Source organism: Lampetra fluviatilis, chromosome 7 (assembly GCF_964198595.1).
Source record: "Lampetra fluviatilis chromosome 7, kcLamFluv1.1, whole genome shotgun sequence".
Lineage (NCBI taxonomy): Eukaryota > Metazoa > Chordata > Hyperoartia > Petromyzontiformes > Petromyzontidae > Lampetra > Lampetra fluviatilis.
In genome coordinates, this window is record NC_136281.1 from 1391871 (window position 1) to 1408437 (window position 16567).

The window sequence follows — 16567 nt, forward strand, 5'->3', positions numbered from 1 at the left end:
ACAATACTTGTGGTCAAAATGCAAAAAAAACACTGATAATATATGCATTGTCCTTGCAACTGAAAGACAATGCACTATCAAAGTAATGAGGGCTCGGGGTAAGCAGCTACATCATTAGACCTCCTTTGTCTTTGAGCTGTACGCCTTTTGGCGTCCTCTGGTCTAGCACCAATTGAGACGAGGCTCAAAAGAAAGCCATCTTTAGTGTGGACCAATCAGTTTCAAGGACAATGCATATATTATCAGTGTTCTAGATTTGAAGCTTTCGTGACTGCAAGGATTCATATTCTTAGGTTTTTTTCGGTAAAGTCACGTAGGTAAAACATTAAAATTAATGAAAGTAAAATAAAATAAAAATCACGACGTTTCGGAGGCAACACAAGTCTCCGTCATCAGGTGGGACCGTCACAGCCAGATTTGCTGCATCAAGTGAGGCAATGATTCAAGATGTAATCCCTTAAAAGCAAGTTGAGGAGGGAGGAGAGGGGGGGGGAGCTCATCAGAATGTGGTAGCCAATGAATGGAACGTATCGGGAGGGAGGGGGGCGGGGCTCAAAGACGGCACGACGTGCCACGTAGAACGCATCAGGAGGGGGAGGAGGGGCGGGGCCAAAAGAATGCACGACGTGGTACACGAGAGTCGGCGGCGTGGATGTGGTTGTGCGCAAGCAACTACTGCTGCACACGCCAACGCATTGGACAGAGAGGGGGAGGGGAGGCTAAAAGAGAGTGTGGGGTGCAAGTGTACGTGGACATGTGTGTGTACAAGCACCTGTTGATACACATGATAGAAAAGAACGAAAATGCCCATGTTTATACCAGTGCTGGCTGAACAATGAAGAAAGTACTGTTAAACACTGGGGATGTTAACACTCGGTAAAGTGAGCCCATGGCATTTCTGACCAACACCACCTGACCGGTGAATTAAGACATGTACATCGGGCCCTCAGGATGAACGGATAATCTGACTGCACTATCCGCCAAGCTGTTTCTCCCACCACACAGAAACAGCCACATGAAACTCCGACCAAAACTATCACGTTACCATACATAGCAGGCGTGACCAAAAAGATCTCCAAAATTCTAAACAAACATAAGATCCAAGTCCGATTCAGTACGGTGCATGAAATCCGTGATCTGATTCCATCTACACTATGAGATCTCTTTTACCAGTGGCAAAATATAATGGTAGGTTTTTACCCTTTTAACTGGTACAAAACTGACACCTTTATTCAAGGCATCATGTTTGCAATGCAAACATGATGCCTGATTCCATCTGTGAAGGATGTCGTTCCTGACTTACAGTATCCTGGAGTCTACAAATTGAGTTGCATTTGTGGTGATTGCTACATTGGAGAAACGAAACGTCATGTTTCTGATCGTGTCCGCGAGCACAAGTCAGATCTGAAACACGGCAGAACTGATTCTTCGGCCGTTGCCGATCATTGCTACAACTCGGTGGGCTCTCATGAAATTGTCTTTTCCGAGACCAAGGTTCTCTGCAAACCTCCTGGCTACCATCAAAGGTTTGTACACGAAGCCATACAAATATACAAACACAGACATAATTTCAACCGTGATGATGGGTACAAACTTAGTAATCATTGGAAAGATGTTATCAACCACGCAAAAAAGACTTAATTACACTTTTTTGGACCATCTTATCTGACAGGCACTATTTTACTTTACTTTACCGAGTGTTAACATCCCCAGTGTTTAACAGTACTCTCTTCATTGTTCAGCCAGCACTGGTAAAGACATGGGCATTTTCGTTCTTTTCTATCATGTGTATCAACAGGTGCTTGTACACACACATGTCCACGTACACTTGCACCCCACACTCTCTTTTGGCCTCTCCTCCCCCTCTCTGTCCAATGCGTTGGCGTGTGCAGCAGTAGTTGCTTGCGCACAACCACGTCCACGCCGCCGACTCTCGTGTACCACGTCGTGCATTCTTTTGGCCCCGCCCCCCCTCCCCCTCCCGATGCGTTCTACGTGGCACGTCGTGCCGTCTTTGAGCCCCGCCCCCCTCCCTCCCGATACGTTCCATTCATTGGCTACCACATTCTGATGAGCTCCCCCCCCTCTCCTCCCCCCTCACCTTGCTTTTAAGGGATTACATCTTGAATCATTGCCTCACTTGATGCAGCAAATCTGGCTGTGACGGTCCCACCTGATAACGGAGACTTGTGTTGCCTCCGAAACGTCGTGATTTTTATTTTATTTTACTTTCATTAATTTTAATGTTTTACTTATCAGAGTGTGTTTTTGTTTGCATTTTGACCACAAGTATTGTGGTTAATGCACACATGATTCCTCGTGTAATAAAGGACTCTTTCACTGTGTCTGTCTCCGTTGTCCTTTATTTGGGTTCTTACAACTTGTCCCACACGGCCCTCGCTCAGAGCCTCCCCGCTTGGCAGCTCGACACCTGCCGTCGCTCCCGTAGCCTTTCCCCACTCCGATGCAGCTCCGCTGCAGGCTTTCTTGTGCAGTCTTTCAGCTGCTCTCGCTGCAGCTCCACCGCTGCCCTCCGTTCCACCCGTGCCCGGTCACCGCTGACCGACGGTGCCGAGTCTCACCGCGTGGCGATCTCGCCACTCTCCACCTTCTGCCCTGCGTGGCCTCACCCTGTCTTTATTCCCACACTCTCTCCTCGTCTCTTCCGGTTACCGCCCTTAAGAGCTCACCCCTCTCCCCCACGTGACCTAACCCCTCCCCCCCCGTGACGTCATATCCGCGAGGCCGTTTACGCCCGCATTACACTTGTAAAAAGGTTTCAGTTTTGTTTCCAGAAAAAAGTATATTTTGGTACTGGCAAAGGAGGTCTAATGATGAACTAATTAATAAAACCAAGTGTTTCAAATCCCTTGTCTGCTGTGCAGGTGTAGTGAGTCCAACTGAGTCGCAGACGTTATCTTGGGAGCAACACTATTCATTCACATAACAGCACGAACATAACACAACCTACGCCCAGGTCTAGAATCCTCATCTAACCACGCTACGGCAGAACTAGACACGGTTCGCTATCCCGGTCCGGACCACAAGCTGGGCCCCGGACCGCGTGGCTAGAGGCTTCTTCTCCCTGACGTGGATCTTCGAACACCAACACTTGAAGAACCCCGAGCTCCTCACGGAGCTCTCGTTATATGCTCCCGGGCTGGGGCTGGCTCCGCCCTTAGCCCCGCCCACCTTCCAGGCTCCTCGAGCTCCTTCTCGAATGTTCCCGAGAGCTCTCCGGGACCACGTGACCGCCCCTCGGTCCCCATCCATCGGTGCCCCCCCTCCAGTATCGTCCGGTCACGTGACAACAGGTTAGCCAGAGCATCATGCTCCAGAGTAACCCTGGCTGGCTGATGCTCCCTCTCGCTCCCTCACTGGGAGCCGGCACCGCACACTGCTCGCGGTGCCTCCGCGCTAACCGGCGCTCACCCAACCACCGCTAGTGTTGGTACTGCAGCCCGCAACCCGGGCTGCCCGCAATGACATTACCGGCCGTGACTTCGCAAGTCCCCGCACCACACAGTGACAGGTACAGTCACTACACAGGCAACATATTATAGCAAAGCCTAATGATGATGTAGTGCTTGAGACACGCGTCACGCGCTGGGTCTGTATGCGTGCATGTGGCGGACAGTGAGGGCAAACGAGGACACAGGGCGCTGATTAACTAACCGTTGTTGTTGTACAAATTAAGGTGGTGTGATAGTTAAGGGGGCCGCAGGTGGCCGGGGGTAATTGAGGACGCAGGGCGTTAATTGGACGAGAGGGGCTGTTGTCCGAGATTGGCGCCGGCGTATCTGGAATAACAACGCCACGTGGCACCGGGGGCTGGGGGCGAGTGGCGTCGCGGGGGATGACTTAATTAATTAGGGGTAATTGGTTCGGGGATAAAGGGTGAGATGGTGGAGTGAAACGGGGGTTGGTGCCTGGGACAAGAGACGAACGGATGGAGAGACGGAGCAGCGGATAGAGAGAGTACAGCATAGGGTAGCAGTGGATAGAGAGAGTACAGTATAAGGTAGCAGTGGATAGAGAGAGTACAGCATAGGGTAGCAGTGGATAGAGCGAGTACAGTGTAGGGTAGCAGCGGAGTAACGGAAGCATCAGTGGAGAGAGAGACGACGGAGAGTTACGACGGAGTGAGACGACGGAGAGTTACAACGGAGTGGGACGACGGAGTTAATAGTGAGCAGCCGAGCTGGAGAGAGAGAGAGCGGAGAGGAGAGTCGCCGGAGGAGCCGAGGGGAGTGAGCGAGGGCAGCGGAGCGCAGCGAGCGAGCGGAGGAACATTGAGTGATGTTGACGGAGAGTTGTGGGTTGGAATATACGGAGGAACATTGAGCGGTGTTGACGGGAGAAATATGGAACTATATGATTGAATAAAGAACCGAGGAAAGACAAGAAGCTGTCGTGTCGGTACGAGCACTACAATAATAACAAAAAAGCTCGTTAGGTCGGAGCAAAGAAACAAATAGAAAAAGACAAAACATTTTTTAGGAAATGTCTTAATTGCCAACTACTGTAGTAGTAGTAGTAATAATAAAGCGCTCTTTATAACAACACATGGCGTACACGACACAACATGGAAGTGGAGAACAACAGCAACGACAACAACAACAAGATCGCTTTCTACGGTGCACGCATCGCGTTCGGTCAGAGCCACCGATGGGGGCCACCGCCCTCACCTGCGCCGTGGCTGTGGTTGCGGGCGGCGTTGAGACGGCGGCGTTTTGAGGATCGACCCAAACCACGCGGGCCGAGGCCTCACACCTCACGGCCAGCCTCTGCCCGACCTCCACAGTCACCTCGCTCGCGTTGGGGCTCACGCGTGGAAGATCCAGAGCACAGCAGCAGCAGCCTGAATATCGGCAATGAGAAGACCTATTATAAAGGCCCCGGCGTTCCGTTTGTCCGTCAACTACATTTTCAGAGCCGTTCAGAAGGCCTGAATCAAAAAGTTATAGAAAGTGGACCCCTCCCCCTCACCGGATGTGGGGATAAAAAGTTGATCCAATAGGGTTCCAAAAATGTTATTTTGTAGGCATATATGCCTACACACCCTACATACAATAGTCAGTCGTATCTACTACACACCCTACATACAATAGAGTCAGTAGTATCTACTACACACCCTACATACAATAGTCATACATACAACCGAGTCAGTAGTGTCTACTACACACCCTACATACAATAGAGTCAGTAGTATCTACTACACACCCTACATACAATAGAGTCAGTAGTGTCTACTACACACCCTACACACTATAGAGTCAGTAGTATCTACTATACACCCTACATACAATAGAGTCAGTAGTATCTACTACACATCCTACATACAATAGAGTCAGTAGTATCTACTACACACCCTACACACAATAGAGTCAGTATCTACCAGAGGTGTGGACTCGAGTCATGTGACTTGGACTCGAGTCAGACTCGAGTCATGAATTTGATGACTTGCGACTCGACTTGGACTTGCATAACAATGACTTTGTCCCACCTCTGGTATCTACTACACACCCTACATACTATAGAGTTAGTAGTATCTACTACACACTCTACACACAATAGAGTCAGTAGTATCTACTGCACCCTACATACAATAGAGTCAGTAGTATCTACTACACACCCTACACACTATAGAGTCAGTAGTATCTACTACACACCCTACATACAATAGAGTCAGTAGTATCTACTACACACCCGACACACAATAGAGTCAGTAGTATCTACTACACACCCTACACACTATAGAGTCAGTAGTATCTACTATACACCCTACATACTATAGAGTCAGTAGTATCTACTACACACCCTACACACAATAGAGTAAGTAGTATCTACTACACACCCTACATACAATAGAGTCAGTAGTATCTACTACACCCTACATACAATAGAGTCAGTAGTATCTACTACACATCCTACATACAATAGAGTCAGTAGTATCTACTACACACCTGACACACAATAGAGTCAGTAGTAACCACTACACACCCGACATACAATAAGAGTCAGTAGTGTCTACTACACACCCTACATACAATAGAGTCAGTAGTATCTACTACACACCCTACACACAATAGAGTCAGTAGTGTCTACTACACACCCTACATACAAGAGTCAGTAGTATCTACTACACACCCTACATACAATAGAGTCAGTAGTATCTACTACACCCTACATACAATAGTCAGTAGTATCTACTACACACCCTACATACTATAGAGTCAGTAGTATCTACTACACACCCTACATACAATAGAGTCAGTAGTATCTACTACCAGAGGTGTGGACTCGAGTCATGTGACTTGGACTCGAGTCAGACTCGAGTCATGAATTTGATGACTTGCGACTCGACTTGGACTTGCATAACAATGACTTTGTCCCACCTATGAGATGTGGACTCGAGTCATGTGACTTGGACTCGAGTCATGAATTTGATGACTTGCGACTCGACTTGGACTTGCATAACAATGACTTTGTCCCACCTCTGTCTACTACACATCCTACACACAATAGAGTCAGTAGTAACCACTACACACCCGACATACAATAAAAGTCAGTAGTGTCTACTACACACCCTACATACAATAGAGTCAGTAGTATCTACTACACACCCTACATACTATAGAGTTAGTAGTATCTACTACACACCCTACACACAATAGAGTCAGTAGTGTCTACTACACACCCTACATACAATAGAGTCAGTAGTATCTACTACTACACCCTACATACAATAGTCAGTAGTATCTACTACACACCCTACATACTATAGAGTCAGTAGTATCTACTAATACACCCTACATACAATAGTCAGTAGTATCTACTACACACCCTACATACTATAGAGTCAGTAGTATCTACTAATACACCCTACATACAATAGTCAGTAGTATCTACTACACACCCTACATACTATAGAGTCAGTAGTATCTACTACACACCCTACATACAATAGAGTCAGTAGTATCTACTACACACCCTACATACAGTAAAGTCAGTAGTATCTACTACACACCCTACATACTATAGAGTCAGTAGTATCTGCAGACATTTGGAGGGGGCGATGCGCCGAGAAGCCTTCTGCAGGAGCTATACATTAAGGCGGCCATAGGCTGCCGAAATTCTAGTGACTTTAACGGTGTGCGTTCATTTATTTGCGAATTTGCATCAAGAGCTGGCGTTTTGCAGGTCATGTGACTCCGCATAGATGTATTTGAATTCTTTATGCCACTTTAGGGGAGACATTTCTCTGAAATAGAAATAAAGAAAGTACTCTAGTAGGGCCTCCTCCACTTTTGCTGGCACCACAAGGCACACATGATGACGTCAGAGATCAGTCGATGTTGTCTAGAGTGGATTAGAGTTGGAGGCACTACCTCGCTGGCATGAAAAAGGGACATTGTCCAAAACGTCGCCTATTATAAACGTTTCCGATGAAGGCCACAACACAGTGTTGTGGAAAAAGGTTCTGAGTCTTTTTGTTATTTCGTTTTGGGCACCACTGCCAATTCAAGTAGCATCACACAATACTTCGCTTTTTTTCATATTAATCATTCTCATTTGTCCACAGAAATTGGACATTTTCAGGACTCCTTCCTGATCTGTTAAATGTTTAGCCAGTCCTTTTCGAAAACTGCGTGTGAGGAAACCGAGATACCCACAAGAACCCATGCTTAAAAGAGGATGACACCACCACCACCACACACATAGCCTGTAGTCATGTTTAAAAACTATCCTGAATCCCTACAGGAACTTTTTTTTTAATTGCATTGTGTCAGGAAATTGTTCTCAAAAGAAATAAACAATTATAATTAACATCCCTGTTCATGCACCAGCCAGACCTGTACAATTCCACATTTGAGACATACACCACCAACACACTCGGACATGTATGGTGCAGCACTCATCTTGTCAACAGGAAGCTACATACCCAGAATAATGGAGGCCAGCAATATATGTAGGCCGAACATCATGGTCACGATGAAATCCAAAGTAAAGAGTGACGCTGTTAAGACACAGACACACACAGGGCAGAGAGGATTTCAACAAAACACGGCCATGGAATGCTGCTCACAGAGACAATAAACTTGTAAACTGGGATTGTTTCCAGATGCTGCCGTGGTGTGATGGGTTGTGCACTGGACTTGCAACTCAGAGGCCGCCTGTCCAATCTCCCACGGTGCAAGTTTCTTCAAGCCTCTGTCCACCTAGCAGTTATAAATGGGAACGCCACAGTTAATCGATCGGTAGGTCGCATGTAGTGGGGGTAAAGTATGGGTAGGTTTCACCTCTTTCAAGTCGTCTGGCTAGCATGGAAGACTAGACCACATATCCTCTAGAAGGGGCTGTCTAGAGGAGGCCCTTCTGCCAGAAGTGACTTGACCCAGTGATGTTGAGACAACTTTAACCTCACGGGTTCACCAATGGCTCGTAGGTTGTGACATTCGACACCAGGCTACTGACCGAGTGTGCCTCCTTAAACGAAATACCGTTTTCTGAAGGCCCATTATGAAGTTAAGCTGGCTCAAACTGAATGGTAACATTATCTGTATTAAGTATGTTGTTTATTTTAACCACAGTGAAAACACCCTTCGGGACCTGTCTCATGAGTTAATAACTAAAATAGATATAACGACAGATTAAATAGATTAACAAATTAACTGCTGGCCGGAATTAAATCAAATGTCAATGATAACTTCGCTAAAATAGTGGCACAGTGATCAGCGAACCGTGCTATGAACCCAAGCGAATCGCGTTCGATTCCCGATCAGGGCTAACAAACACCACGGGCGAGAGAAACATTGGCCAAGTGTCCTGTCGCCTCCCACACCTCCATTCACCACCACGCATGTAGCACCTTAACATCTGCAGTGAGCAGATGAACAATTATTGCCCGTGTCGTCGGTCTCTGAGACCAGGCGACCCCTTGGATGATGGCAGCGGCATAAGTGAGGGCTGCATCCCACGCCTAAAGCGTGATACAGCAGCAGCAGCCGCAGCATTTCCAACATCACATTCTACTTGGCATCGTCTCGCACAGGCAGAAACAGCGCGCCCAACAACTTCACCATTGTCACCTACGATTCAACATATCGAAGGTGACGTTTCGGGCAATGGTCCATCTATCGTGGCCGAGAGGCGGCGGGCGTGCATTACGCGTGGCTGATGCACAGCGGGACGCATCGTTCGGCTGCGCGTGGAATCGACGAACGGGCGGAGGAGGCGGCTTGTCAGTGGCCGCCGAGTGGTTGATCCGAGCGGAGCGAACTCTTCGTTCACACGGCAGGCGTTGGGGGGGGGGGTGCCGAATTATCGTCGTGGCAAAAGTAGCTACTACATGTGTAGTAGCTACATGTGTAGTAGCTACGGGCCCCGCACTTTCAAGGGCCCCGCGCTAAATGCTTTCAAGCTATCAATTCCGGCTCAGTGATTCTGCACTTGCTCTATTACTATAGTACTATACCGCCTTAGAACAACTGGGTGTTTAAGGTTAGCAATTTGTCGTATTACATGCTTGTATAGCAAATAAAAAAATACAATTACTTTACTGTGCAAGTAAAACAATTGTATTTTAATATTTATGTTTTTTAAAATGTAGGGTCCCTTTATAACAACATTTGCTACAGGCCCCGCACCGAGCTACATCCGTGCAATTCGCGCGACTCACTTTGTTGGTCTCGACCAGGTGGGGGAGGGATAACCTGCGGTTCCAGGACCACCACCGTCTCGCATTTACACACACACACGTATATATTGCGGCTCTTGAAATATTTTTACTTTTTAAATGGAATTTGGGATAAAAAAAATGCCTCTTCTTGTTATTTTAGTTGCGGCCCCCTGGGTCTCGACTGATCCCCGTGGCCTCGGCTCGCTTATCGTGCCCCCTCTCTGCGTAGCATTTCTTTGTTGACGAGCATCTCTTCGTTAGAACCCAAGCTCAACTCCACCCCACCCACCCACCCAGCCCGCTCGCTCCTTAAACAATGCGTCCCCTGCAGTGGTGCCGGAAAACGCTTACCTGGATTTCCCCCCCCAAAACGTGGAGGGAATTGAACAGCAGTCGAGGGATTCGTCGCGCGCTTGTCCGAGGCCCAAGCTCGTCCGCGTCCCAGTGTAAGCGTCTCGTGTGTTTATAACATCCGTTCTCGAGGCTCAAGCTCAGCGATTTGGCCCGTTTAAGTCTCCTCCCCGTGCATATGTGGAACACATGTCGTGAGCAAGATTCCCCCTCCACTCGCTGAGACCCCCCCCACTATTAGTTAACTGGAGGAGAAAGAGAGGGAAAAAATGCAGTGCGTTCAGGAAAACTTTGCAAACGGATGCTGAGATGTAAAAGTTGCACACACCAACAACAGCCAGCCATTCGCCAATACGTGGCGGGGACGTCACCAGCGCGCTTGTGCCAGACTAGGTGCAATGTTGAGGCCACGTGGAGTGTCGAAGGCTTGCTGCTGACAGGAGGTCACGGTAAAGACCCAGGTACCGTGGGTTGACTGACTGAGATGGTTTGGCAGATGCACACCAGCTGTGCTCCCCACTGTGCGAACTTACCGAGCGTCGCTCCTCTGCCCTCCGTTGTTGTTGGAGGGCGACTTGGCCCAGCTGCTTACCGGTCTTCGGAAAGTACACTCAGCTCCACGTCCTCCTGTACACCGCATCGCTCCATCTCTTCTCTAGACCGTGCCACGCCCGTTTAGCCCCCTCGATCCGGCCGAACAAAAGCTGTTTGGGCATGCGGTGGCTGGACATGCGGGCGACGTGACTCAGCCACCGCAGCCTTGCCTGCCGGATTGTATCACCGATGCGACTTCGTCCAAATCTCTCACAAATCTGCGAGCTCCTCACACGATCCAGCCTAGTTAAACCCAGAATAGATTTTAGGCAGGCCAGCCTGAATGCTTCAAACCGGCGCAGATGTTCCTTCAGATGGGTCCACGTTTATCAAGCACAGAGAGGGAGGGCACGACTGTGGAGGAGAAGACCCGGAGCTTCGTATGGAGCGATAGGCCAGGTAGCTTCCACACGGCGTTACGCAGCTGATGAAAAGATAATCCAGCTCGACTGATTTGGAATGAGACGTCTGCTGCCAAACCGAAACTAGTCATGAGCACACTGTCCAGGTATGAGAACACCTCCACTCTCTCTACAACTGCCTCATCACTCGTGGGGAGTTGAGGCGGCGGAGTGTTTAAACTGTCTTGCAAATATGTCTCATTTTAATGAAATTTGCAGGGTTTAAGTTTGAATTATGGTTTAAAAAATAGTGACACATTAAAATTAACATTTGATAGAACTAACATATCCAACATTTTTGTTTAGTTTTTTTTATATTGCTAATTTGTCTTTTTTTATTGAGCAGGGATATTATTTCATGCCGCATGGAGTAGTGCATATATCAAAGAGGCCAAGTGGATGCCAGCAAAGGATAGCAAAAGAGGCAAGAATTCAATCACTTAAAATGCTTGCTGGATCCATGCTTCAATATGTCAATAGACCGGATGATGTCCAGGGTTCATCAAAAGACACTGCTCGTCAGTCTCCAATTGATAAAGCTGATTCTTCTAATGCTAGCATGCATTCTGCAGAAGAGCAAGGAGTGAAAATCTAATATTTTGTAGCAGAAGAGCAAAGAGTGGAAATGGCAGAATTTGAAGCAGAAGAGCAAGGAATGGAAATTGAAGAATTTGAAGCAGAAGAGAGTGCTGAAAGTGACTCTAGCCATTGTATGTAAATGAGATGAGTCACGTTAAGGAGAAAGATTTGCTAATTTTACGTGACGTTTCTCTCTGGGAGATACCAGTTCCAGATCATTTTTGGGTTGAAATCAGCAAAAGGGTGAAGTGCTTCTTTCCAGAACAAAGACGGGCCTTTCAGTGTCGCGGCAAGGCAAGATGCACAAGCAAAGGGAGATGTGCGCCAGCTTGCAAAAGAGTGGTTTTACAAGGTGATGCCAAATGGTGAAAAAATTCTGCGGTCATGGATGGTTTACTCACGCGTCAGCGAGAATTGATACTGTTTTTGCTGCCGACTGTTTGCCGTTAAGTGCTACAGATACGACATCCACATTTGTGACTGGGTTTCAGAAGTGGTGGAAACTGAGCCCGAAAGTGCATAACCATGAGACATCCGAAGAGCACCTGCGTCGCCTTGAAAAGTGGAAAACATTGGCAGCAGGACTGAGGCTGCGCAAAACCATTGACGCCGAAACTATTGCTTTTATGGAAATGGCGAAGAAAAAGTGGAGGGACATCTTGCACAGATTGCTTGATATCACATTGTTTCTTGCCAAGCAGAATCTGGCATTCCATGGCCACAAGGAAGACGAATCTTCATTGAATAAACGGAACTTTCTTGAGATGGTTAAGATGCTTTCAAAATATGATCCAGTGCTGAAAGAGCACCGAATGAGATTAAAGCGGAGCACATGTAAACTTAAAGTATCAGTCTCTTATCTTGCACCAAAAACTCAGAATGAGTTTATAAGTGCCCTGGCAAATCATGTGAAGGAGAAGCTTGTCATGGACATAAAGTCTGCGAAGAACTTTGGGATCATGTTCGACAGCACACCTGACATATCACATACTGATCAGATGTCCGAAGTGATCAGATATGTAAAAATAAACAATAGGAAAGTTGAAGTGAAAGAAGTATTTCTAGGATTGTTCCCTTTAAGGGGGAAAAAAGCTGCTGACCTCAATTCTGATATTCTTAAAAACTGGAAAGTGACGGACTGGACATCATGATGTGCAGCGCTCAAGGTTACGATAATGCTGCCACTATGGCTGGAATCCATGGAGGCGTACAAGCCATTGTTAAGGGAAAGAACAAGAAAGCTATTTTTAATGGATGTGTGGATCATTCGCTTAACTTGTGCGGTCAGCACTTTTGCTGAAAATGCATCGCGTGTGACATTTTTTGGAATTCTTGAGACAATGTTTTTTTCTTTGCTGCTTTCACTTATCGATGGGATGTGTTAATTGACCATACTGGATTGCCAGTGAAAAGGCTATCAACAACACACGCTGGAGTGCTCATCATGCTGCAGTTAAGCCAGTTAAAGAAAAATTTGATAAGTTTGTGGCGGCGATTGAAGCTCTTTGTGATCCACATAGAAAATTGGACACAAGAGGAGCAGCACAAGGTATTTTGCCTGCTCTCTGTGATTAACTTTTCTGTGCTACCCGTACTTATGGTGCGATGTACTTGAGGAAGTTAATCTTACACAGCAATACATGCAGACTGAGGGCTTAACTCTCGACAAGGTGGTGAAAAAGCGAGAGGCGCTAAGACTTTTTCCAGAACAAGGAGCAGACACCTGGAGCATGCAATTGAACAGGCGCTTTTAAAATCAGACGAATATGAAATAGCAGTAGAGAGAAGAGCCAGGTTCAAGATGAGGATGGCAGGGGAGCAGGCAAACGATACTTGACTCACTCTGCAAGAAGAAAATAAGAGGGCGATGCTTGAGTGCATTGAGCGCTTTCATTCTGAACTCCAGATCAGATCAAGAGCCATCAAGGAAGTAGCAGCCATGTTTGAGGCTGTTCAAGCGAAGAGTCTCATATCTGCCATAGAAGAAGAGTTAAAGGTGTCCATTCCAAATTACTCACTTTCTATGATGAGGTATCTGAGAGTGAGCTTATAATAGAAATACCAAGGCTGAGAAGGCACCGGAAAGCAGCAGAGATTGATCTGGAAGAAGTCAAAGATTGGGCAACATTAGACGTTTTGGCATTCATAGCTGAATGGGACTTCATAGAATCCAGTGGCGGCTCCTGCAAAATCTCTCAGGGGGGGCAAATGTCTGGATGATTGATAAGGATAAGGTCCACCCATGCAAAGGATAAATTAACAGCTTAAGCATGTAAAGGCAACTTCACTTCTTTAATATTAATGAAAAATAAAGTGACTCTTACAATACATCTTGTTTGTTTCTATACTCACTATTAATACAATCCACTCATGTTTCTTTTATTAAAGATTCCACTAGGTGGCGACAAATAATTTTGTTGGATGAAACGTGATGACGTAAGCACGTTAGTGCGAGCCCTCCCGGAAGCCATAGAGAATGCATTGCAGCGCCCCCCGTTCGAAAAAAAACATCTTTGAATGTAAGTCTATGGGACCACTCGGGGCGATTCTCAGCCGGAGGGAAATCGCCCAAAAAGAGGCGGTACTCCACAGAACGTAGCATGACGCTGATTGGACTATATCCAGAGGCACAGTGACGGCTAGCGTGACTCTGTGGTTGAATGACATTGGTGGTGCGTCGTCCAATCGCCCTAATGAAGAAACCGCCCCTGATAGAATCTCTCCCAACCCTTTCACTAAGCCTAAAATTATTTCTGACGATCCGTGTGGCAGTGGCTTCATGTGAGAGGAGCTTTTCAAAGCTGAACTTATAAAGAACTATTTGCGATCTACCATGGGACAGTCAAGGCTTTCTGATCTTGCGATATTATAAATTGAAAGTGAGTTGGCGAAAGGCATTGATTTCGATTAAGTGATTCACAGGTTCACAGCTTTGAATGCCAGGAAAAGAAAGATCTGATTTAGTCGAGATGTTCACTAAGTGCTGAAATGTTTATGTATCTTTTCCTGTTAATTTTTTTGGTATTATTTCATTTATGAGTATATTTCCATGTGCATTTGTCTACAACTTCTACATTATTTGGGCCGTTATTGATAATGCAAACCTAATACATTAATGTATATCATGTAACGGTTAAGTTTAATGTTAAAATGAACGTAATTTTGATGTAGTTCTTAAACGTTTTTATTTCCAATTATATTGTTTTCTTATCGAACTTTCACTTTAACCATATGAAACTATGTAAATGCATTTAGGATGTGCGTATGATATTGTAATTTAAAGATGTAATTTTAATTTTGCTAGTTGTTTATGTCACTATTGCCATTCCATTCAGTGATAAACGGGAATTACCATTTACGAGTAACTTTAGTACAAAAACATGACTAAGGATTCTGTATGGTCTGGTACGGGAGGAGGTCCATGGGGGGTGACACCATGAGTTACCGCACTGGGTGACACCATGAGTTACCACACTGGGTGACACCATGAGTTACCACACTGGGTGACACCACGAGTTACCGCACTGGGTGACACCAACCCCAGTGACGCCACTGGGGGTGGGAAGTGTGCGTACTCCCATATCTCTTCGAAGACGTTCTGTTCCGCGTGGAAGAGGAGGCCAAATACCCTCCACTAGAGGGGAGTCTCTAGAACTTCCTTTGCTGTAGGTCCTTCCCGCTAGCTGTGGCGTGCACCAGCGATCGCAGGGCTGCTCCTCTGTCCGTTGACGCTGGAGGATCTTTGAGACATCATTGAGCTCTGCGGGGCAGATCACAAGTTGGAGCCTCTGATACACAACACGAGGCTCGGGGCGAGTTTCCTGTCTTCGACGCAAGTTAACGCTGGCTCAAAGTGAATCCGCCAGCAGGCATGGACTGGGCCTCAGGGGCAGCAGCCCGTCGGGCAAATGCCCGATGGGGCCGGTCCATTCCGAGGGCCGGTGGACCGGGCTGTGTGGGGAAATTGCCAAATGTGAACACATTTTATTCAATATTTTACCACCTCTAATGTGCACGCTTCAATGCTAATTATTTACGCTCTCGGTGGGATGACCGCACGGCAATGTTGGGCCGTGGTGCGTTCACACCAAAATGCCTGGGTCGATAATTTTTTTTGTTAAGCCCCAGCCCGTCACTATCCGCCAGCAAGTGACACGCGAGCAGGCAATTGCGGGGGCTGAACCTTTGTCTCGATGTTACGCCAACTGCGTGCACCGTGCTGTGTACGCATGTAAGCAGCAGCGGCGGCGGTGGTAGTAGTCGGGGCGGAGCGGGGCTGCGGGAGGGGCGTGCGTGCAGTGTGGCCGCGACTGCGCCGGGCTGAGCTCTCTGGCATTTCCGACCGGGTGCGCCCTCGCCCTCGCGCCCGTGCGTGGGGTGGAGTGAGATGGAGTGGGGTGGTGTGGGATTGAGTTGGGTGGTGTGGGATGGAGTGGGGTGGTGTGGGATGGAGTGGGGTGGTGTGGGATGGAATGCGGTGGTGTGGGATGGAGAGCGGTGGTGTGGGATGGAATGGGGTGGTGTGGGATTGAGTTGGGTGGTGTGGGATTGAGTTTGGTGGTGTGGGATGGAGTGGGGTAGTGTGGGATGGAGTGGGGTGGTGTGTAAACATCGCCACTTTGGAGACAAAAGCGGCCGGACGTGGTCGTGGCCACCCAACCCGTCGTATGGGTGCTCGCTAACAGCACTTGCCCCAACTGTCTGTTGAGGCTACACGGGGGTCTTTGTCTTTGGCGCCGCTGGTGTTGATCATTGAGGGGTAAAATTGCTGCTGCTGCTGGGTTATGAGCGGACAACTGGATATGAATGGGATTTGTTGCAGAGCCGCGACATGAATAAGGCGCGAACAGCCAATCTTGCGGGAATGCGCGTGAACACAACCATAAGTTTAGAATGCAAATCATTGGTTTAGTAAATGTGTGTCAACGGCAGTCCCCAACATACAAACACGAGAGAGAGG

The 16567-nt window shown here is 47.4% G+C and overlaps 1 protein-coding gene across 2 annotated transcripts in view; it reads right to left on the bottom strand.

Annotated features, from left to right (window-relative positions):
- Positions 1-16567, bottom strand: part of LOC144933392 (platelet-derived growth factor receptor alpha-like) — a 51830-nt gene that overhangs the window by 34351 nt on the left and 912 nt on the right. The window contains exons 1-3 of one of the 2 annotated variants that reach the window (XM_078858108.1): positions 10034-10167; positions 7946-8020; positions 4689-4861 (exon numbers count right to left, since the gene is read on the bottom strand). In XM_078858108.1, the coding sequence (XP_078714234.1) occupies positions 4689-4861; positions 7946-7988 (216 nt within the window). In that variant the 5' untranslated portion in view covers positions 7989-8020; positions 10034-10167. Of the gene's footprint in view, positions 1-4688; positions 4862-7945; positions 8021-10033; positions 10168-16567 lie in introns of those variants that run through there. The other variant, XM_078858107.1, reaches the window with a different exon arrangement.